Genomic DNA, 23375 nt, shown 5'->3' with positions numbered 1-23375 from the left:
AATTTTTTTTAATTCTTTAATTCTTTAATTCTTTAATTGAATAATAATAGTTAATATAATTTTTTTTAATTCTTTAATATTGAATAGTTTATTAAATAGTTTATTCTTTAATTCTTTAATTTTGATATAATTTTGATCATTTTTAATTGATTTAAATAAATTGTAAATAATTATAGTTTTTAATGATAATAAAAAATTTGTGATATTATTATTTTTGAAATATTAATAATAAAAATGATTAATTGATATAATGGAAGCAAATTCATTTTATTGATATAATGGAAGAAATACATTTTATTGATATAATGGAAGCAATACATTTTATCTATAGTGACCGCCTGTTCCATATCTTGTGCCAACTTTTTTTGCGTTTTCCCTTGCCCAAGTCTTCTTGTCTTTGTCTTACGGGAGACGGAGATGAGTCGGAAGACAATTCATCAAGGGCATTTTGTTGTTGTTGTTGACTTTGACGTTGTTGTGATGTGTTAGGAGGCATATGCATAACGTCGAGTTCTTGAACGCCAAAAGAAGGCATACTCATTAAATGGTCATCGGTGAGCTCAAAGTTGGGTAGTGAATGTGTGGTTTGTGTGTAGGTTTCGGGTGGGGTGTTTCGGATAGGAGGATAATACACATCATCAGGGTTGTATGTGGGAGTGGGATGGGCGTATGTGGGAGTGGGATGGGCGTATGTGGTGTTAGAAGGTTGGGGTTGAGAATGAGGGTTTGAGTATTCAAAGTTGGGTTGAGGAATTGGAGTGTATTGTATGGGTGGGCGTAGGTTGGTTTGTTGTTGATATTGTTGGTTGTAAAAGTAGTTTGTTGGAGGGAATGAAGTTTGGGGATTATGGTGTTGGGTTGAGGTGGAATAAATGGTGTGTTGTTGGGTGGTCTGGATGCGTTGGTATGATTGTTGAGCTGAGGATGATGGTTGGTTATGTTGTTGCGGGGGTGATGTTGTGTGTTGGGTTGTGTGTTGGGTTGAGGAAGCTACACGTTGACGGGGATCATCCAAAAATTGTGTCGGAGCAACGTGCATAAAAGGAATTGATAAAAACCAATTCATGTATTCTCTACCCGACTTAGACTCACCAATGACCGAGTTTCCTTGTAACACCAAATGCCTTCTTCTTTTCCATTCTTTCAGCTCTTCTTTATTTAAATCTTGTCAATGCGTGTCCCAAGCTTGAACCATAGTCATGTTATGGTGTTCACTTAGACATCTTGGCGGAGACGGTATTTGTTGTTCAAATCCAAATTGGAGTTTGACTCGATCCGTCTGATGCATCTCAACGGTATAGAAACATATGATATATGTTGTTGCACTCCATACTCGGCTGTCATTATAATCAGGCACTGGATATTGTATGTACGGCCTCCAAATAAACTGTTAAAAGAAATATAACTATTAGAATGTATAAAATAAATAACTTTAATATTATAATTAATATTAGAATGTATATAATAAATTTAAATAAGTTAAATATTATAATAAATCATTCTTACATCTTTTTCTTCCATGTGTTCTATTGCAACACGGTACCCTTGTAAATGATGTCGAGGATTAGTTCGATAATTCATACCTCGTTTGCACCATCTTGCATATTAAAAAAAATACGTTAAAGTGAGGTATAAATAATTTTGATAAATATAAATTGCATTTAAATGAAAATCGTTACCTTAATGCATAAGGAAATGATGGAACCTCGTTACTAACCGGGGCTATCAAGGGTATGCGTGTGAATGCCCATACAGTTAGTAATACCACACATCCTCCTATGCTCTTTACTCCTTTATGGGCCGCCTTGCACATATGTCTATATAATGTAGCCAAACAAGCAGAACCCCAACTGTATGAATTACATTTTTCAAGGTCTCCTACTAAAGGTAACCAAGAAGAATGCAACAAATTATGACTTTTATCTGGCATTAAAAAAGTAGCAATTAAAAGTAAAATATAAATTTTTGCATGTAAAATATTTTATGCCTCGGACGGGTTAGGGTTATTTTTGAGTTGCGTTAATACTGCTTCTAGCCAAACAATTTTGACAGAAGCCCCATTTTTATCCGAGGCGGTCGGTTCGATTCCCAAATTTTCCATGTAAACGTCATTGGTTACGTTTGTTGGCCCATTGACAGCTTTTCCATGGATTCGGAGACCGAATAACATGCTCACATCCTCTAATATGATGGTACATTCACCGGTTGGTAAATGAAATGTGTGTGTCTCCGGTCTCCATCTCTCTAACAATGCCACAATGAGTTTAGAGTCTATTTTTAGACTTGCAATTTTTGCCACATTCGCAAAACCTGCTAGCTCCAAGTACGGTATTATAACCGCACTTGGTTGAATATATGAATGCGAATGAACCCGAAATTTTCCATCTTGCTGAAATTAAAATAAATAACAGTAATGAATGTTTGGTCTAATAAAGAACGAAAAAAAAACGATAATTAAAAACGATAATAAAAATGAATATTTGATTGAGACTTACGTATTCGGCGATGTTTGCCGCCGTCCCACGGTGTGATTCGCCCATCCATAGGAGAGACATCTTGAAAGGTAGTGTAGAAATTGAAGAGAATAAATATTTGATTAGGGAAAAAATGTGTGTAATAGAAATTGTAGGTAGATGATGAGTAAGAAGTGTAGAAGTATTGAATATTTATATGGGTAAAATAATAATAAAAAAATGTGGTAAAATTTTGAATAGTATAAGATTAGACTCTTGCATGGCATGGAATGCATGTAAAAAAAATTGGAATCGGATTCCCCTGCAACATGAGATTCCCATGCTGAAGGGAAAACTCAATGAAAATTTTCTGCACCTAGTGCTCGTCACTTTGATTGACGAGTTGTGCCTACTTCTTCATCAACTCGTCAAATGGAATGGCGAGTGCATTCGTTCTCTTCATCAACTCGGAAAATGGAATGGCGAGGGCTTTATGCTTAGGGTGTTGGCTCGTCACTCCAAGTGACGAGGTATCACATGCAACTTTCAGCACGCTTTTCCCCTCTCTCTCCTCTATGTTACTTGGATTTTGTTTTATTATGTTTACCAAATTAAATTGATTTTTCCTATAAATACTACTACTACCTCATTTACATTCATCAACTCAAATCCTCAATTTACATTCACACAAAATCAAATTCATATTTCCTATAAATACTACTACTACCTCATTTACATTCACCAAACCAAATCCTCATATATTTTCAAACTAAACTTACATATCCATGGCTCAAAGAAATTTAATTGTTTCTATCCATTCCGAAGGATCACTTTTCACATGTTCAAATGAGGGATTCTCATTTTGCAATACGAATGTAACTATGTTCAAGATCCACATCAACTCCGACTATTTTCATTTAAAAGACCGTATTGAAAAGAAGTTGCAACGTTATGTTGAAGACATCATTTATCGTCAACCATTATTTAATGGAGATGATAATACCGTCTTTCACATAATGACACCGATTAAGACTGACGAAGATGTCAGATCGATGTTTCAATGTCATGTAACATTATCTCAATTACCCAGCATTGAGATATATGTTCGTCTAGTTGATATTCCCGAAGAACAACCGAGTGACAATGTTGAGGAACAACCGTCTCACTGTTATCCAACGCAATCTGTACAGTCACACGACTATGGAATGAGTCATGCCATTGACGAAGAGCCGACTCAAAATAATGAACCTTTCATACCAAATGAAGAGGTGGGCGAGAATAGTGAGGATGATCTTGAGGAGGTTCGATTTGAAGATCTTTTCGGTGTTAGCGATGACGATGGCAATGAGGAAATATTAGACACACCGGATGTTGCACTATGAGCGCAACCAATTAGTTTGTACAATCCACCTGCGCACATGCAAAATATAAGTTTGGATGATGCCGAACCAAGCTCCGTTTTCGGCAGTTCCATACCAACTCACAACTCTGACGAAATTGAGGAGGGCATAGAGTATGAAGATAAGGAAGAGTGTCTTCTGGCGTTACAACAATGGCATATAAAACGTAGTCTAGATTTCTCTGTGGTTAAATCTGACAGTGTACGTTTTGTCATCAAATGTAGAAATGCAACATGCAATTTCAAATGCAGGGTGTCTTTGCGCAAGGGCAACTCAAGGTGGAGAGTTGGTAAGTCTAGTGGGCCTCATACGTGCACAACCACTTCCATGTCACAAGACCATACAAAACTCAGTTCAGAAATGATTAGCAAGAGCATAATGGAGCTTGTAAATCGGGACGCTTCTCTTAAGGTGAAGGTTATCATTGCTCATGTTGTTGAGAAATACCGGTATATCATATCATACAAAAAGGCATGGATTGCAAAGTGTAAGGCGGTTGAGTCGCTCTATGGAAATTGGGAGACATCTTACAACGATCTTCCGCAGTGGATACTTGTAATGAAAACATATCTGCCAGGTACCATTATAGAATTACAAACCCTACCTGTGATTTCAAATGATGGTTCATACTTGGGTGACCAAAGGATATTTCATCGTCTGTTTTGGGCGTTTAGACCATGTATACGTGGCTTCGCGTATTGTAAACCAATTGTGCAAGTTGATGGAACTTGGTTGTATGGCAAGTACAGAGGGACTCTGCTGATGGTTGTGGCACAGGATGGGAACGGGAACATATTTCTGATAGCGTTCGCATTGGTTGAAAGTGAGACAAAGGAAGCCTGGAGTTTCTTTCTTAAGAATTTGAGAATGCATGTTACCCCCCAAGCAAATCTATGCCTAATATCAGACAGGCATGAATCAATAAAAAGTGCATACAACAACCCGAAAAATGGATGGCAGTTTCCTCCTTCATCACACGTCTATTGCATCAGACATATCGCGCAAAACTTCATGCGGGAGATTAAAGACAAGGATCTGCGGAAAATAGTTGTTAACATGAGTTATGCGTTAACAGAGGCAACATTTAACTACTATCGGGGGGAAATCCGAAAAACAAACAACGACGCTTTATCATGGATAGGCAACATCCCTCGCAAGAAGTGGGCAAGGGCATTTGACGGAGGGCAACGCTGGGGTCACATGACAACTAACCTAGCAGAAGCAATGAATGCGGTGTTGAAAGAAACCCGGAACCTTCCAATCACTGCATTGGTCAAATCTACGTACTATCGTTTAGGATCACTATTTGGTAGAAGAGGCCATCAGTGGACAAAAATGTTAGCCTCTGGGCAGGTTTTCACTGATAACTGCAACAAGGGGATGGCTGAGGAAGTCATCAAAGCTAACACGCATAACGTCATGCAGTTCGACCGAGAGAGATTTTATTTCATGGTCCAAGAGAAGATTAATCATAACGACGGTCGACCAACCGGAACTTTCAGCGTTGATCTGAGGAAACAACACTGTGACTGTGGGAAATTTCAGGCATTTCACTTACCTTGCTCCCATGTAATCGCAGCATGTTCGAGCATACGCCAGGACTATTCCATTCACATTCCAGACGTCTTCAAAATTCGTAACGTTTTCAAGGTCTATCAGGAGAGTTTCCTAGGACTTCCCCATGAGGAGAATTGGCCACAATATGAAGGATTTACTCTTTGCCACGACGACTCTATGAGAAGGAGGAAGAAAGGGCGCCCAAACAGCACCAGGATTAGAACCGAGATGGATGACGTTGAGAAGGAGAAGAGAAGGTGTGGAATTTGTCGCGAAATAGGACACATGCGTAGGAAATGTCCTAATGTTGCAGGATCATCCCAAAGACCTCCCAGATGATTATCTTGTTGTTTTAAATATCCGTTCAGATGACTATGTTTATTTATTTATTTATTAACTACTATGCACATAATATATATAAACCATTTTGTATTTCTAATGTCTTTTGGGAACAAACATTTATGAAATACATTTGTTAATCAAAGGGTTATGGTTACAAAGTAAGACCACATTAACTAAACAACAACAACAACCAACACAACTGGTAATTAAAAAACTAATCAACAACAACAACCAACACAAGTGGACCTTCAACTCCTCTATTAACTTCACCACTATGTGCCGAAAACATACACTGGACATCTTCATCATTTTCTATACGATCCAGGTAATACATGTACGTACCATCGAGGCTTGCATCAGTCAACGTTATGTATGGACAACGATACTCTACTTTCCTCACCTTCATACGACGCCCGCCCAACTGTCGGAAGCCAGTGTGGATGGCAGAAATCAGTGTTCTGAAATTCCATTGTGGATCAAGGCAAACACTCATTTTTTCACCGTGTCCATAAAATACAAGACCACAAACAGACATTATGAACTAAAGAAAGGATTTGGTGGTGTGAGTTACATTTCTACAAGTTCTGCTACTTATACAAAAATTAATAAGTGAATACTCGGCAAATCATTGGCCGAGACAGTAAAAACACAAAAACTTTTTGGCGGGAAAAATATCATTCCCAAAAAAAGATTGACATTTTGGAGGGAAAAATAACAATTTTATTATTAATATATAAAACACCAACTATTTCTATTATTAATATTCTAAAAATTATTCATTTTTATTAATAATATTTCAAAAATAATAATATCACAAATTATTATAATAATAATAATAATTATTTACTATTTACTATTTATTATAAATTATTTATTATTTATTTTAAATATTTTTTTATAAACAAATTATTATTATTTTTAATTAAATCAATTATATTAATTAAATATAGAATTAATATATATAAAACAATTATATTAATTATTATTAGTATTTAATATACTATTTAAAATACTATTTAAAATAAAAACAAAAAAAAAGTATTCCTTTAGCAACTCGTCACTTCAAGTGACGAGCCCATGAGGCAAAAAAATTTCGTCCACCCCCTCGTCATTCCATTTGCCGAGCCCATGAGGCAAAATATCTTTCAGCACCCCCTCGTCAAATCAAGTGACGAGGCCCAACTAAAAAAGGGGGTAGACTGGGAATTTTTTTTCAAAACGGGGTATATTGGGATTAAATTTTTAAGAGTGGGGCATTTCAAGCAAAAACTCTGATATCATATCTTGTTGGCAAACTAGGATCTAACTTACTTTCTCAAATGTTCTTAGTGTTTCTTTTGGATCTTCACACCAATTATGACATTAATTTTCAAAACAAAAAAAATAACATTATTTTCTAATTGGGGGATTCATACCTAATCCTGACCAAAGCAGCGGGGTTGTACCTTGAGGATGAACATATTATGTCAGTTACTGGAGTGCAACAATGTGACTCGTTAGGACTACTCCTTTTTGCTCTTGTGTTACACCCACTCATTCATCAGGTTAGAGACAATTGTAACCTTCTTTTTCATACATGATATCTTGATGATGGAACTATAATAAGGGATTCACAGAAGATGGCTAAAGTTATTGATAATATTCGGGAGATAGGTCCAAGATTAAGTCTCGAATTGAATAACCGTAAAATTGAGATCTTTTGGCCTTCATGTGATGGTAGTAAACTTCATGAGGATTTGTTCTCGTCAGACATTAGGAAGCCAGTGTTGGGGATGAAGTTTCTTAGAGAGACTATTAGTCGAAATGACGGTGTTATCAATAGGTTGTCCATGAAGAGAGCTTATAGGGCAATTGAGCTAATGCATCTTCTACCATAACTAAGGGATCCTCAAAGTGAGCTTCTTCTACTTCGATCCTGCATGAGTATTGTCAAATTGTTGTTAGCCTAAGAATGTGTCAACTTAATCATGTGGAGGAAGCAACTATTTGGTTTGATAAATACCCACGAATGACGATTAAAGACATCATGGTTGGTGTAGGTCCTTTTTTCGGGGACCTTCAATGGAGGGTGACTTCTTTACCCATTAGAGTTGGGGGATTGAGTTTGTACTCAAAAGTAAAGGCTGCCTCATATGCTTTTGTGACTTCTAGGGACCAATCTCAAGTGTTACTGGATCATATATTGAGAGACAATGGGGTATATGGTATGAATTCAGATTTCGATAGATTTTTGGATGGTCTTAGTATTGTGATTCTAGATTTTGACCTGAACAATTTTACTAGCAAGGAAACTGTCCTTCCTAAAGCACATTATATTTTGGAGAGCGACCTTTTTAGTAAAACTATTAAGGACATGGATGTAAAGTTTGAAATGACCACAAGATAAAAAAGAAGATTTTTGTTATTTGTAAGCCATACATGCTTAGGACTTTCTCCTTGCTATTCCTATTGATGGGCTTGTCCAACATTTGTCACCGCAGAGTACCGTACTATCCTAAGATACCGCCTTATGATTCCTTTATTTTCTATTAATGAGGTTTGCCATGTTTGTCGTAAGGTGTGTTTGGATACATTTAGAGAACACACAATTCATTGTAGGAAGCTTTCTGGCTTCAAATACCGACATGATCTTGTTAGAGATGTCCTATTTAATATATTTCAGCGGACCGAAGTATCTGTGAAGAAGGAGGCGCATATGAATTTCTTGACTACCTAACCCATATGAGGGGATATCGACACTTAAGCCAGCAAATGTTCTGGTGTACAGGTGGGTATGAGGGAAACATGTTTGTGTTGACTTGACCGGAGTTTCTTCACTGGTGGAACTGAGGACTGTAAGTTTGACTGTGGGACAAACAAATCTCAAAACTGCTTCAAGTAAAATGGTCAAACATGAGAAAGCGTGCTCCGATAATTCACATGCTTTCATATTATTTTCCTCTGAAACTTTTGGTTTCCTAGCACCAGAAGTAGTTGACCTTTTACAAAGAATCCAAAGACTTATGGATAGAAATGTTGTACATCCTAGGTCAATGAATATAATTTTTAAGGAAATTGATTTTGTTAGCCAAAAAAGAGTAGGAGCGTCACTTATTGCCCATTTATCTTTTATTTATGTATAAACTTTTTATGTTAAAATATTGTGGCTGTGTTATAATAAAAAAGAGTTGTCATTTAAACTAAAAAATATTTAACATAATATCAAAATCTATTTTTAAGTATATTATTTCTATTCTTATATTTTATACTCATACAAAATACTTGTATCGAAACATTTATTTATAAATCCCCCTAGAATCAAAATTACCAATATTTATAATTTAAACATTCTTAGTAATTAGATCATTTGATGTTTTCATGCTTGTGACATTTAAGGGACACTTGTCCAACTAGTCTTTAAAGATGGGCTAATGACTAGGAGACATATTGTGATCAGATAAGTTTTTGTCAGAAAAGCAATCTCCAAAATGAGATGACTCATGCTGACAGATGTCATCCATCATATAAGTGTGATTCATTAATTTTTTATGAGTTTCTTCCATGTGTCCTTCTGAGAATTCAGCTTCCATTAGAGAATCTGGTTTTTGCTGTGTGGCTTGAGTTGAGCTTTCTCTAACTTCTGGTCTTCTAAACTTTTCATGACTTATGCAAGTTGTACTATGATTTATGTTCTATGGATCATGGAGATTGATGAAGTTAACATACTTCATTATTTCTTTTGTGATTTTTAGACTGGGAGGATAATCATCAATGGTTTCCCATAGGTGATCATAACTCTTACAATCAAGTAGCTTAGTTACATAATATGTTTGATAGGGTCCGTGTAGAAAGAAAACAGTCTTAAGTTTGCTAATAGCTTTTAAGGTTAATCTACGCTCTTTGACCTCGTCTATGACTGGTTTTAATTGATTTATACACCATTGTAATATAGAGTACCATTCAAGAGTAATCCAAATCAGGGACTTGTGGTTCTCAGAATCCATTATGTGTTGATACATGACTTCAGTGGGAATGAGAACATGCATAAAATATAAACGGGTGGCATATCATATATACCCTAAATGGTTTTTTGATGAATTTAGCATTTGGGTTTATTAAAATTGGTAGGAGAAAAGGTGTGTCCGGGAATTAAAGAGTATGATTCGAGAGTTTATTTATTATGATTTTTGTCATGTAAAAAAAGAGATGATTCATGGAATACTACTTGAGTTGGGACTGTGAAAAGGATACAGTGATTCCCGGAGGGAGATTCTTGGTTGTGGATGCATGAGCTAGTAATGGTTTGACCATAAGAATATAGGGAAAGTGTGATTGACTGTGATGATCTAGATAGGTTTCATAGGTTGGGATAGTAGATCAGGGATCATATTTTGAGTTCCTTTGATATGTTTTACAAAGAAGTCATATATGGAAAACCAATCTTTAAGGCAAAGGGTTTGAGGAACTGGTGGCATCTTATTTTTGAATTCAAGGATCTTATGAAAAGAGGAATTGTCCATCTGGACTTCAAACTGGTAACCTCTTTGGTGGAAGTAAAACTTTTGGATTCCCATTTTTACGGCGAGAGCTTCCATGTAGGTGGTGTGATAATGTTTTTCAGCTTCTTTAAATTGGCCACTAGCATGACCGCAATAGTATTTTCTCCTTCAAGTTCTTCTATCAATATTACTCCTTAATAGTAATCACTGACATTGGTATGCAAAATGCTCATACTATTCCTATGGATTTTCAGGGCAAGAGGAGTTTGTGCAATCTTCTTTAAAGCCTTACCAACTTCATTTTGCTTGTGCCATGTGGTGGTGGCTTTTTCTTGAGTAATTGGGACATATGTATGTCCAGTCTTGGTAGAAAATCTCTGATATAATTGATAATACCAAGGAATTGTTGAATTTGTTTGATCGTAAGATTTTCATCTGGAAAGTTTAGCAGCTCTTGAGCAATGTGAGGTTGAGGTTGATATTTCCCTTAGTAGAAATGCATCCCTAAAAAATCAATGTATGTTTGGTCTAATTGGCTTTTCTTTTCAGAGAGCATCATTCCATGTTGTTGGGATAGTTGAAGGAATTGGCCCAATAATTATTTATGGGTTTTTTTCGTCTTTTGAGAACAATATCACATCATCAATATCGATGAGGATACTATTGAGAATGAGCTCGAAAAATTCTAGTCACGACCTTTTGAAAAAGTGATGAAGCTACATTAATCCCAAATGGTAACACAATCCATTAGTACCGGGCGTTAGGAGTGCAGAACGCTATTTTGTAATGGTCCACAGGGTCGATACCCAATTGCCAAAATCTTGACTTAAGGTCGAACTTGGAATGGATCTGGGCATATTTAATGAAAACATTTAAGGACGAGGCCTTTGGAATGGGAAATTTATCATCTTCGATAAAATGATTTAGAGGTTTGTAATCAATCACTAGCCTTTTTTTTCCTCTCAACTTTTCAGATCTCATTTCTACATAAAATGCTTGGGAAACCCATTCTGATTTGGTGGGTTCTATCAGACCTTATTTGAGAAACTGGTTGCATTCTTCCCTAGCTAATGTATAATCTGACAAACTCATTTCTAGATGAGTGGCCTTGGTTAGATTAACATCTTCATTCAGCTTAAAAGGCAGTTGGACAAAAAAGTATTTATTTTTCCATAGAGGTTTTGGATGGCAGAATTTTTCATGACTGTCTTCATAGAGTTTGAGTAGGTTGGACTTGATTTCTTCATATCCATCATGGATTTTAGAAAGTGAATATAGTTTCAATATTCCATAATAAGGTTTGAATTCTCTTTTGAGTTTGATTCCTGTGGGGAGAATTTGAAGTCTATTTGCTACTGAATAGACATTAATTCCTACTATAATATCTTTGTTTGGAAGATTACTGCCAATGACCTTGGTCCAGACTATGCAGTCTAGGAAGAATTTATTTCTTATCTTCTCTTTGGTCATTAAATTTGTCTTGAATTTTTTTTCCATTTGCCGCTAAAAAGTATACAACATGTGTCACCCATGATTCTACTGGGGGAATAATAGGATTCATCATTTTAATATGGGCCCTAGTGTCCATATAAGATATAACTTTATTCAGAGGGAAAACATTGTTGCAAGTATATGAACTTCAACACAAGGGAGGGGTGGAGTAGGAAGAGAACATCTTATCTATTTGAAGGAATAAATAGGGAAATATTTGTCATATTCTGAATCTAAAAATGATGCTTCATCGGACAAGAGTCTTGAAGGGAAAAAATATTTCTTCATTAGCAGAGATTTGGTTAGTGTAGCAGGAAATTCATGACCATCAAACTATGGATAAGCTAGACGTCAATTAAACCAGAGTCGCCACCGCGCTTTTATTGTTTCCAAGGGAAAAGTACGAACAAAACCCAAAAGATAAAAAGTTTTCAAATCAAAACTAATAAAATTCCAGAGATTACAGGTAATGGGGTTGGTTACACAGAGGGAATGTGTTAACACTCAAAGTGTCCTAGGTACTCCTAGGGAGCCCTTTTTTGTGTGCATATGTGTTTTTGTACAAAATGATGTTTGCAATAAAATAGAGTGGAAGGATGAGAAAATAATTCATTAATTATATTTGTTTTGTTTGACAAGACCTTCGGACTTGTGCCTACGTACCAACATAAAGATGAGGAATCAAAACCTCGTAGTTCGTGGTAACAATTTTAAAGTGGATTCATTGCTTTTAACAAAAATTTAAGTTTGAAAGGCACAAGGGCCTAAAATGGTTTGAATGAGTGTTAGTTCTTTTTGGCTTTTGAAATTTTAAGTCAAGTATAGTTAAGTTTATTTATAAAGTTTGATTTAAGAAAATGAGTTTAAAAATGCAATGGCATAAGGCCAAAGTTTCTAGCTTGCAAAATGGCCAAAATTTAGAAAAAAATAAGCACAAGCAAAGAAGATTTTTAAAAGGAGAGAGAGATTTTGAAATTAAAGAAACGGGGAGGAGATGGAGAGACTAATCCTAAGCATAAATTTAAAAGTCAAGAGTTAAAAAGATCTGACCAATGGACTGCAATCCAATTGATAACATGAAATAATTTCACATTTTTGGACTCGATTTAATTAAATTATATTATTATTTGATTCAATTTATTTCATATTATTCGATATTACTTGGTATTTTCCTTCTATTTATTTCAGGTAACACTATTTGAAGCATACGTGAAAAAAGAAAGAAAATGAGGTACAAAAAGAGGATGAAAAGCAATCCACTAAAGCCCAGCCCACAACTACAAGGAAAGGCGCTGTGATGCTGTGACGATCGCCACACAAGGTGTGACGAGCGTCACGCCCTCCTGCTAAGTGTTACGAGCGCCACACAAGGTGTGACGAGCGTCACACCCCCATTCCTATATTTTTGGCTTTGACGCGTAACAGAAACACGTTCACCTATTCTCCCGCTTGACTCGTTGAAACGTGAGGAAACCTACTGAAGGGACTTTGGAAGAAACGGTTATTTTTAGATGGATATAAATAGGACCAATGATGGAACCCTGGGGCGGGCTCTCTCAATTTTCCAGTTTTCGGCACCGTGCATTATTTTTTCCTGTTTTTTTAATTTTCCAGCACTCTACTTTCTTAGCAATTTTTATTTCCTTTTCTTTTCTAGTTAATTTCCAAAGCATTGAATTTATTTTCTTTCACACTAGTTTCTACACCGGAAACTATTGTGTAGTTTTTACTGGATCTAACCTTACGTTAGATCATAGTATTTTATTCCTTCGGCTTTATTTTATTGTCTGATCGAAGATTGTGAAGAACAAATCCAACCGGTTTGTGGTGGAGTGTTCAAGCATCGAAGCTAGGGAACAATCAAGATTTCTATTAATATTACAGGTTCATTAATTTATTGTTTTAATTTATATATGCTCTGTACTGCTGTTTATCTATACTGTTTGTCTGACATGGTTGTATTTAAGCATAATTATTGTTTAGGCTTGTTTAGCATGTCCGGCTAAATAAACTTAGATATCGGTATGTAAAGTAAGCGGAATAAAGGAATCAAAACTAAGTTGGTTTAAATTTATTTAAAGATATAGTCACTCTTTTTATGGTCTCAATTTACAGGGTTAATACCAAAGTTTTTGTACGAGAGTAAAAGACGTAAAGAAGTTCAAATCAATAGAACGACGGTTTGAGTTTTTAACTGGACAGTGTAAATTGGACATTAACTTTAAATCAGGGCGAAAGCAATTTTTAGAGTTAATTAAATTCTAATCATTTTCAAAAAGTATTTTTAAAGGTTAAATGTGAGGACGAGAGTTAAGCATTTAAGTTTAATCATATAATCTAAGTCAACAGAGCGAGAGTTTGAGACGAGGGTGTTTAAACGGTTAGTATTTTAATAAAAAGAGTTTCTATAGATTTTATTGTTTTCAAAAAGTGATTTTAGTTTTAACTAAATAGTGAGAGCGTACGTTAAGGTAAAATCATAGTCTATTCAACAGAGCGAGAGTTTGAGATAAGATTTTTAATCAATAGTGTCTAATGAAAGGACTTATTTTAAAACTAAGAAACCAACGAAGATTTGATTCCCTAATTACGACGAACTACATACCGATATCCGCGTTATTCGATATTTAATCTAGATCCAATTTTAGTTTTACTTTTTTCCCCTAATCATCAAAGTATCATCCGCCTTAGCTTTACGAAGTAACCCTAGAAAAACGGTATATCGATTCATTAAGTCCCTGTGGGATCGATATCTTTTATTACTACGCGATTAGACTGTGCACTTGCAGTTAATACCCCAATAGACTCATAAAGTCGCGATCAAGTTTTTGGCGCCGTTGCCGGGAACTTTTATTTAGTCGATATCGTAACTCTTCTGTTATGCTGTAGAGACTAAGGCAATTTTTTTATTTTTTTTCCTTGTTTTTCGTTGATTTGTATGCCACACACTCGCTCACAAGGCGAACCATATTACTTACGAATCAACGACGTTGAACGATATCTCCGAGTCTTAAGACGAATTCGGGAGTATCGTGCTGCAAACAATCTTCCTCCAATCGAAATTCCTGATCTCAAAAAACTTCTTCCTTCGCCGATACCCGAGATGGCAGAACCAGCTCGTGCTCTTCGAGATTACGCCGCTCCATCGCAAGACGAGCCGCATTCGAGTATTGCTCCACCCGCAATCGAAGCAAACAACTTCGAACTTAAACCTTCGCTGTTACAGGCAGTGCAACAAAATCAATTCTCTGGAAATCCTACCGAGGATCCAAACCTTCATTTATCCGTATTTGTTCAATACGCTGATACTGTTAAAGCTAATGGTGTCACTTTAGAGGCAATTCGACTTCGTCTCTTTCCTTTCTCGTTAAGAGATAAAGCTAGAAGATGGCTTCAGTCTCTTCCTTCCAACTCAGTCACCACATGGAATGAGTTGAAGAAAGTATTTCTTGCCCGATATTTTCCTCCAAGCAAAACAGCTATGTTAAGAGCCCAAATAAATGGATTTAAACAGAAAGATAACGAGTCTCTTTTCGAAGCATGGGAAAGATACAAAGACATGATGAGACTTTGTCCACACCATGGTTTAAAGGACTGGTTAGTAATTCATACCTTCTATAATGGTCTCTTATACAACACAAGATTAACAATAGACGCCGCCGCAGGTGGTGCGCTTATGGATAAACCTTACGCTGACGCGTATCAACTTATCGAAAGCATGGCCCAAAACCATTATCAGTGGGGAAGCGACAGAACAATGGTAGAAAAACCTCAAACGAAAACTGGCATGTACGAGATAAGTAGCCTTGATCATGTTAATGCAAAAGTGGATGCTCTTACCCAGAAAATTGAAAGTTTAAATGTATCACCTCCAGCCACCGTGGTTGCCGCGACTCAAAATTGCGAAGTCTGTGGAATCCAAGGTCACACGCCTACAGATTGTCAACTCCTAACAGGAATCCAAGCAGAGCAGGTGAACTATGCTCAAGGAAATCCTTACTCGCATACCTATAACTCAAACTGGAAGAACCATCATAATTTTTCATATAAGAGTAACAATGCTTTATACGCACCAGGACAAGCTCCCAGTCAAGCCCCAGCTATACCTCCTGGATATCAAAAGCCGACCCCATCTACGTCTAACAATAACGTTCCTAGGAAATCCAACTTGGAAATTATGATGGAGAACTTCATAGCTTCTCAACATCAAACCAATAAAGATTTCTTAAACCAGAATGTACACACTAACGAACAGATTAAACAACTAGCAAGTAAAGTAGATGCTCTGGCTACCCATAACAAAATGCTGGAAACACAAATCTCACAAGTAGCTCAACAACAAGCGCCTACTGCTGCCCCAACTGGTACATTTCATGGACAGCCCCAACCTAACCCGAAAAGCCACGCTCATGCAATTATATTGAGAAGTGGAACAGAGGTAGAAGGACCATCTGATCCAAGAATTGAAAACCAAAACTCTAAAAAGTCAACTGAGGAAGAAAATAAACCTAAGGAAAAGGAAGAGAGTAATAAGGAAACCGTAGAAAATAAAGAACCTTATGTACCTCCACCGCCTTACAAACCACCTATCCCTTATCCTCAGAGGCTAATTAAAACCAAAGACGCGGGCCAATTTAAAAAATTTGTTGACCTACTAAAACAATTAAACGTCACCATTCCTTTCACAGAAGCTATTACACAGATGCCTTCATATGCTAAGTTCTTAAAAGAAATTCTTTCTAATAAAAGGAAACTTGAAGATAGCAAAACCGTTACACTCACTGCTGAATGTAGCGCTATAATCCAGAATATGCCTCCTAAACTTAAAGATCCTGGTAGTTTCTTTATACCCTGTCACATAGGAAAATTTGTCATAGACAAAGCTTTATGCGATTTAGGAGCCGATATCAGTGTTATGCCCTTGTCCATATGCAAGAGACTTGAAATGGGAGAATTAAGACCAACTAAAATGTCTGTGCAATTAGCAGATCGTTTCGTTAGATATCCCGTAGGAATTCTTGAAAACGTTCCCGTGCGCATAGGTCAATTCTACATTCCAACCGATTTTATAATTATGGACATAAGAGAAGATGAAGTTACCCCCATTATATTGGGAAGACCATTCTTAGCAACCGCCGGTGCTATCATAGACGTAAAACGAGGACGACTCACTTTCGAAGTAGGAGAAGAGAGAATTGAATTCATTCTTTCCAAATTTTTGAAAGCACCTGCAATAGAAGACACATGTTACTTCATGGATATCATCGATGAATGCATAAAAGAAACAGAATTAGAAAATGACGAATTGACTGACTGTCGTGTAGAAGACAGACTGAACCAATGTTTAGCAGTAACATCGGATCCTACGCAATGCCTTAAGAAACCTACCCTCGACCTGAAAACACTTCCCAAAAATCTGAGATATGAATTCCTAGACTCAGAACTTGAACGACCCGTGATAGTCAATGCAGACCTAGGAAAACTCAAAACCGAAAAACTCCTACATATCTTAAGAAAATATCCGACCGCACTAGGATACAACATCATCGATCTTAAAGGGATAAGTCCTTCTATTTGTATGCACCGCATCATGCTAGAAGAAGACTGTAAAATTTCTAGGGAACATCAGAGGAGATTAAACCCGATCCTGAGTGAGGTAGTGAAGAAGGAAGTAACGAAGTTATTAGAGGCAGGTATCATATATCCTATATCCGATAGCAAATGGGTTAGTCCTGTACACGTAGTATCAAAGAAAGGAGGTATAACAGTTATCGAAAATGAAAAAGGAGAAACTATAACCAAACGAATCGAATCGGGATGGATAATGTGCATTGATTATAGAAAGCTAAACAAAGCAACCCGAAAAGATCATTTTCCTTTACCATTCATAGACCAGATGTTATAAAGATTAGCCAAACATTCTCATTTCTGCTATCTGGATGGTTACTCAGGCTTCTTTCAAATACCAATTCATCCTGATGACCAAGAAAAGACAACGTTCACATGTCCTTTTGGTACCTTCGCTTATCGACGAATGCCGTTTGGCTTGTGCAATGCTCCTGCAACCTTCCAAAGGTGCATGATGGCAATATTCGCCGATTTTCTTGAAAACATCATGGAAGTCTTTATGGATGAATTTTCCATATGCGGACAAAGTTTCGAAGAATGCCTTGAAAACCTAGAAAGAGTTCTAGAACGATGTGTAAAAGTAAACCTAGTACTTAATTGGGAAAAATGTCACTTTATGGTACAAGAAGGGATTGTTTTAGGACACATCATATCAAATAGAGGAATTGAAGTAGACAAAGCCAAAATAGAAGTAATCGAAAACCTTCAACCTCCGAAAACTGTGAGAGAAGTACGAAGCTTCTTGGGACATGTCGGTTTTTATCGACGATTTATTAAAGATTTCTCTAAAATAACTAAGCCTCTAACCGGATTATTAATGAAAGACGCTGAATTCATCTTCGACAATAAATGTTTAGAAGCATTTCAAACACTTAAACAAGCATTGATCTCCGCGCCCATAATGCAGACTCCGGATTGGAATGAACCATTCGAAATAATGTGTGACGCAAGTGACTACGCCGTAGGCGCTGTTTTAGGACAACGAAAGGATAAAAAACTTCATGTCATATATTATGAAAGTAGAACTCTAGATGAAGCACAGATGAATTACGCCACGACCGAGAAAGAACTTCTAGCAGTAGTATTTGCACTAGATAAATTTCGTTCTTACTTGGTCGGAGCAAAAATAATCGTTTACACTAACCACGCTGCCATTAAGTACCTCCTAACAAAAAAGGACGCTAAACCTTGACTCCTAAGGTGGATCTTGTTGTTACAGGAATTTGATTTGGAAATCAAAGATAAAAAAGGAACTGAAAACGTAGTAGCAGATCACCTTTCTAGACTTGAAAATCTGGAACCGGAAAGAACATCGATCAATGATGACTTCTCGTACGATAAACTTATAGCTAATTTGGAAGAAAATAGAGCTGATGAACGGGTAGAGACCACCTTGGCTGTATGCGTTACACCATGTACGCCGACTTTGTCAATTATTTAGCCGCCGGAATGGTTCCACTTGATTTATCCTACCAACAAAAGAAACGATTCTTCCATGACATAAAACATTATTATTGGGACGACCCTTTACTTTTCAAAAGAGGCCCCGATGGTATTTTCCGTCGGTGTATACCTGAAGAAGAGGTAGAAAGTATAATCCAACATTGTCATTCCGCTCCTTATGGTGGACACGCAAGTACATCCAAGACCTGCTCTAAAATCCTACAAGTCGGTCTTTATTGGCCAAACATATGGAAGGATGTGCATGCTACTGTCAAGAAATATGATAGATGTCAACGCACAGGAAACATATCTAGACGTGACGAGATGCCACAAAAGGGCATTTTGGAAGTAGAGATTTTCAACGTGTGGGGAATAGATTTCATGGGACCTTTTCCACCTTCTTTCGGTAACAAGTACATACTCGTAGCGGTTGACTACGTATCAAAATGGATTGAAGCTATAGCTTCTCCAACAAACGACACACGAGTAGTAACTAGACTCTTTAAGAATATAATCTTTCCAAGATTTGGTGTCCCAAGAATACACGAAAAACTATTGTTTAAGTATGGTGTAAAATATCGAGTAGCGACACCTTACCATCCTCAAACCAGTGGACAAGTGGAAGTGTCTAACAGAGAAATTAAACTGATATTGGAAAAAACAGTCGCCACGTCAAGAAAAGACTGGTCATCAAAATTACCTGAAGCTTTATGGGCTTATCGAACTGCTTACAAAACTCCCATAGGAACAACCCCATTTAGGCTTATTTACGGAAAATCTTGCCACCTCCCGGTAGAATTAGAACATAAGGCCTATTGGGCTATTAAAATTTTTAATTTAAACTATAAGGCCGCTGGTGAAAAGCGAATCCTTGATATAAACGAATTAGAAGAACTTAGACAAGACGCATACGAAAATGCCAAAATCTACAAGGAAAGAACGAAAAAATGGCATGATACGCGCATATCAAGGAAAACTTTCAAACAAGGCGATGTAGTCCTATTGTTTAACTCTAGACTTAAGTTATTCCCAGGAAAACTACGCTCTAGATGGTCAGGCCTTTTCCAAGTCACTAATGTTTTCCCTAGTGGAGCAGTGGAAATTAAGGGAAAATCTATGGAAACATTTATCGTAAATGGGCAGCGTCTGAAACATTATCACTATGATGAAAACAATGAAGACTCGCAAGTCCTGAAATTAGACGTATTGTCTCCTAAATCTATAGATTAACATTTACTAGTTTTATGTCGAGCTTGCGACATTAAACAAAGCGCTTCGTGGGAGACAACCCACAAATTTTTACTATCTTTTCTTTGATTATTCTTTTGATTTTATTTAGTACTCATTCTTCATTTATTTTATTTCTTCTTTTCTTCTTTCGGCATCTGGCCAAACCCTGACTAAATTCTTTTTTTTTCTTTTCTTTAGTTAACACTAACCTGATGGGACAAATTGATCGTATGGGTATCAAATTCAGAGGGAGAGCTCAGAGACAAAAATTTGAAGAACTTTCTGAGAGAGAGATGCACCCAACCTTCTATGCTGATGAAGATGCAATGATCGTACTTGGGCTAAGAGATAGTGTCCTGTATCTGCTGAATCAAATAGGGTGGGAAACCACTCCTATTCGCAGACAATTTGTTACTTACCGAAGGCTAACTCTAGAATTCCTTAGCTCCCTGATCTATTTACCAAACCATGGAAAAGGAATAAACTGAGGTTTCATTCAATTCAGGATGTTCAATATGGAGTATCAGTTTAACATTCAAGAGTTTACTAACCTTTTAGGGTTCCCTACCTCTTTTGATACATTCACCGTGAGCCAAGAAGAGCTTTTTGAATATAGAGAGCTTGAAAATTTTTGGGGAAGTTTGACGGGTAATGACGACACTAAGGAACATGAGTTTCTCTCTGGAAACATACATAACTCGGCTTTTCGCTATTTCCACAAAATCCTAGCACACACTCTTTTTGGAAAGAGATCAAACATTACCACAATATCACGTGATGAACTCTTCATAATATTCTGTGCTTCCCAGAACCGTCCAGTGAATGGTGCCACCTATATGTTGGCGAGTTTCGACCACCTTATTCAAGCTGACCGTGCACCGATTCAAATAGGAGGATTGATAACCATGATTGCCAATGCTATTGGATTGCGCCAACCCATGCTTGACTCGAACCCTTTCTGTGGCATCGAGTCTATGAACATACATTTCCTTTTCAACACTTTGTTTTTCAGAAATCTAGGACCTGAAGAGTTTGAATTAGTAATTAATAACCAAGTTGTTTACCTATTCACAATGCCTAGTCCGATGACTAGTGTTCATGACCGAAACAATTGGCTTTACAACCTGGATGGAATACCTTCTCCTGTTAGATCTGTTGAATCCATCCAAGACTATGAGATTTGTGACGACCAGATTCCTTATGCTGAGTCTGATCCATAAACACCAACTGGTTACCACGATGCAGCCTCTCCACCTCATCCTATCCCGTCCGCAGAATCAGCAATACCAGATCTTAGACATCATCTGCCCGGAAATGATTATAATACCGTTATTCAAGCTTTGATGTCAGAACAAGCTGTCATGAGAGAGGAGTTAAATATGATGGGACATGAAATTCTGCAATACATGAGCACTATGACAAATAATTTTCTCGAGTTGGATCGCCGTGTCAATTCCTTTGCTCCCCCGGCTAGAGATCCTGCAAGTGGCTAGAAGTTTTTAGTTAATTAGTTTTAGTTTTAGGGAATTTATAGTTTCGTTTAACATTGGTTTCATGAATGTTCACTTCACAAGCACTTGGTTTCATGAAAGTTGGCATTGGCCAAGTCCTTTGCATAGGGAGTGTTGCCTAAATTCTAAGTCCAATAGTCTCAGATCAAACCAACAGTTCACACAAGATATTTTTTAGGGTTTTTGTTCTTATTATGTACATTAATGGTTAAAGACCACACAAACAATCACAATATACACAATCATAATATGTCACAAAATATGGTCCAAGTGGACAAAGTGAAAATGACATTAACATAATCAACTTGAATGATATGAATAATGGCAAATGAATAAAGCTTTAAAAATTAAAGTGCATAAAAAGTAAATGACTTGAAATTAAATGTTAGTTGTTAATGAGTTAGAAGTTAGTATTGCTTTTGCTTTTGTTTTAAGTCATTCTTTGGACAACACTCAACCCACTTATCACAAGCATGAATCCTTGAACCAAGACATCTTCCAAAGGAAGGAAAAAATGTCAAGTTTCCATACAATACCATGAAAGAGGGGAGACTTACAATCTCACTAACTAGAATGCTATGCCTTTTTTGTGTCAAAATTTAGCGTTATGTTAAGCAATCGTAATTGGACTTATGTAGAAATCACAACTATTTGAGGTCGGGCAATAGAATTTTGGTGTTAATGCATGTTAGAGACATAATATGATTAACTATGCTCATGAAACATACTACACACACAAAAAATATGCAAAGTGGGGGACCTAATCTCATCCATACTTATGTTGATTTTGAAGGAGAATTGCGATCCAAAACGCAGCGGAAATTAAAATTTCTCCTTTAGAGATCCTTACGAATGGTCATGATCAGTGATAGAATATTTACCTCTTGTGACGGTCGAAACCTTTGGTGCAGATCTCTTGTGACGATTGAAACCTTTGATGCAGATCTACGGAGAGATCATGAACGTTGAACGATGACAACGTCTCTACTCAGTCCACACGAACGGATTCCTTCAGTCTCAGTGCTAGCTGGTACGAATGAAGGCTTTGAGTGAGTGAGAGAGAGAGAGAGAGAGAGAGAGAGAAAACGAAAATAATGCAACCGCAATGAATGCTTCTGCACAAGGGTTCTATTTATAGAACCACTTGTGTGGGCTTCAAGCTAAAAAGCCCACTTAAGTGTATTTGGCCCATATCTTATAATATGCCCAAAATCACTTAAGCCCATGGTACCTTACCATATTTCGTATTCTACTTAAGTACATCGTACCTTACGATGTTCTACAATTCACTTAAGGGAACCATACCTTACGGTGTTCCTTAGTTACTCTATCTTTCATCAATCCGTCCTTTGTGTGTGACCCTGTAGGTTTTCGCGATGTTGGCAATTATATTAAATCACGCATTTAACATAATAAATAGTGAGCGGTATCTAGCAACACATCACTGCTACCCAAGACACGAAAATGTCATGTGATCTGACAAGTCCTTCTGTGATAATACTTATGTGTAGAATTACCCTTTTGCCCTTATGTCTATATTGAACACAAGGCATAGACCGTATCATCCTTGTCCAGTTCAATATTGGACCCATAAACATTTATCCTGTTATGCAGGATGGGCAAATTCCATCTAGGTCACTCATGTCCCTCAGCATGCTCCGTGGAGTACCCATCAATTGTCTTTATGGTTATCCAGTTACGGACAATGTTGGATCAGCAATAAAGCACTCGACTCTACATCTAGGGTCCATAGTGGTTTCAGGTCGAAGAGTGGTATACACCATTATCACCATGAGAATAACTTATGACACTTTGCATAACATTTTATATAGTATTCTCATA

General features: G+C 36.9%; 1 protein-coding gene and 1 non-coding gene across 2 annotated transcripts; one reads left to right on the top strand and one right to left on the bottom strand.

The window, feature by feature from the left end:
- Nucleotides 1-3871: 3871 nt before the first annotated feature.
- LOC127107503 (uncharacterized) lies at nucleotides 3872-5749 on the top strand. Its single transcript, XM_051044782.1, has one exon. It carries the CDS (start codon nucleotides 3872-3874, stop codon nucleotides 5747-5749), a length of 1878 nt encoding a protein of 625 aa, XP_050900739.1.
- A 9453-nt stretch (nucleotides 5750-15202) lies between these two features.
- LOC127116111 (small nucleolar RNA R71) lies at nucleotides 15203-15309 on the bottom strand. The gene has a single exon (XR_007801094.1). It is a non-coding gene; the product is annotated as a small nucleolar RNA R71 (small nucleolar RNA).
- Nucleotides 15310-23375: the final 8066 nt, after the last annotated feature.

Source organism: Lathyrus oleraceus, chromosome 1 (genome assembly GCF_024323335.1).
Source record: "Lathyrus oleraceus cultivar Zhongwan6 chromosome 1, CAAS_Psat_ZW6_1.0, whole genome shotgun sequence".
Taxonomy (NCBI): domain Eukaryota; kingdom Viridiplantae; phylum Streptophyta; class Magnoliopsida; order Fabales; family Fabaceae; genus Lathyrus; species Lathyrus oleraceus.
Note: the sequence above shows the minus strand (reverse complement) of the source record. Positions and strands in the feature narration are given on the sequence as shown.

Excerpts from the sequence above, each read along its gene's own strand:
- LOC127107503 (XM_051044782.1), top strand. The coding sequence starts at position 3,872 with ATGCAAAATATAAGTTTGGATGATGCCGAACCAAGCTCCGTTTTCGGC.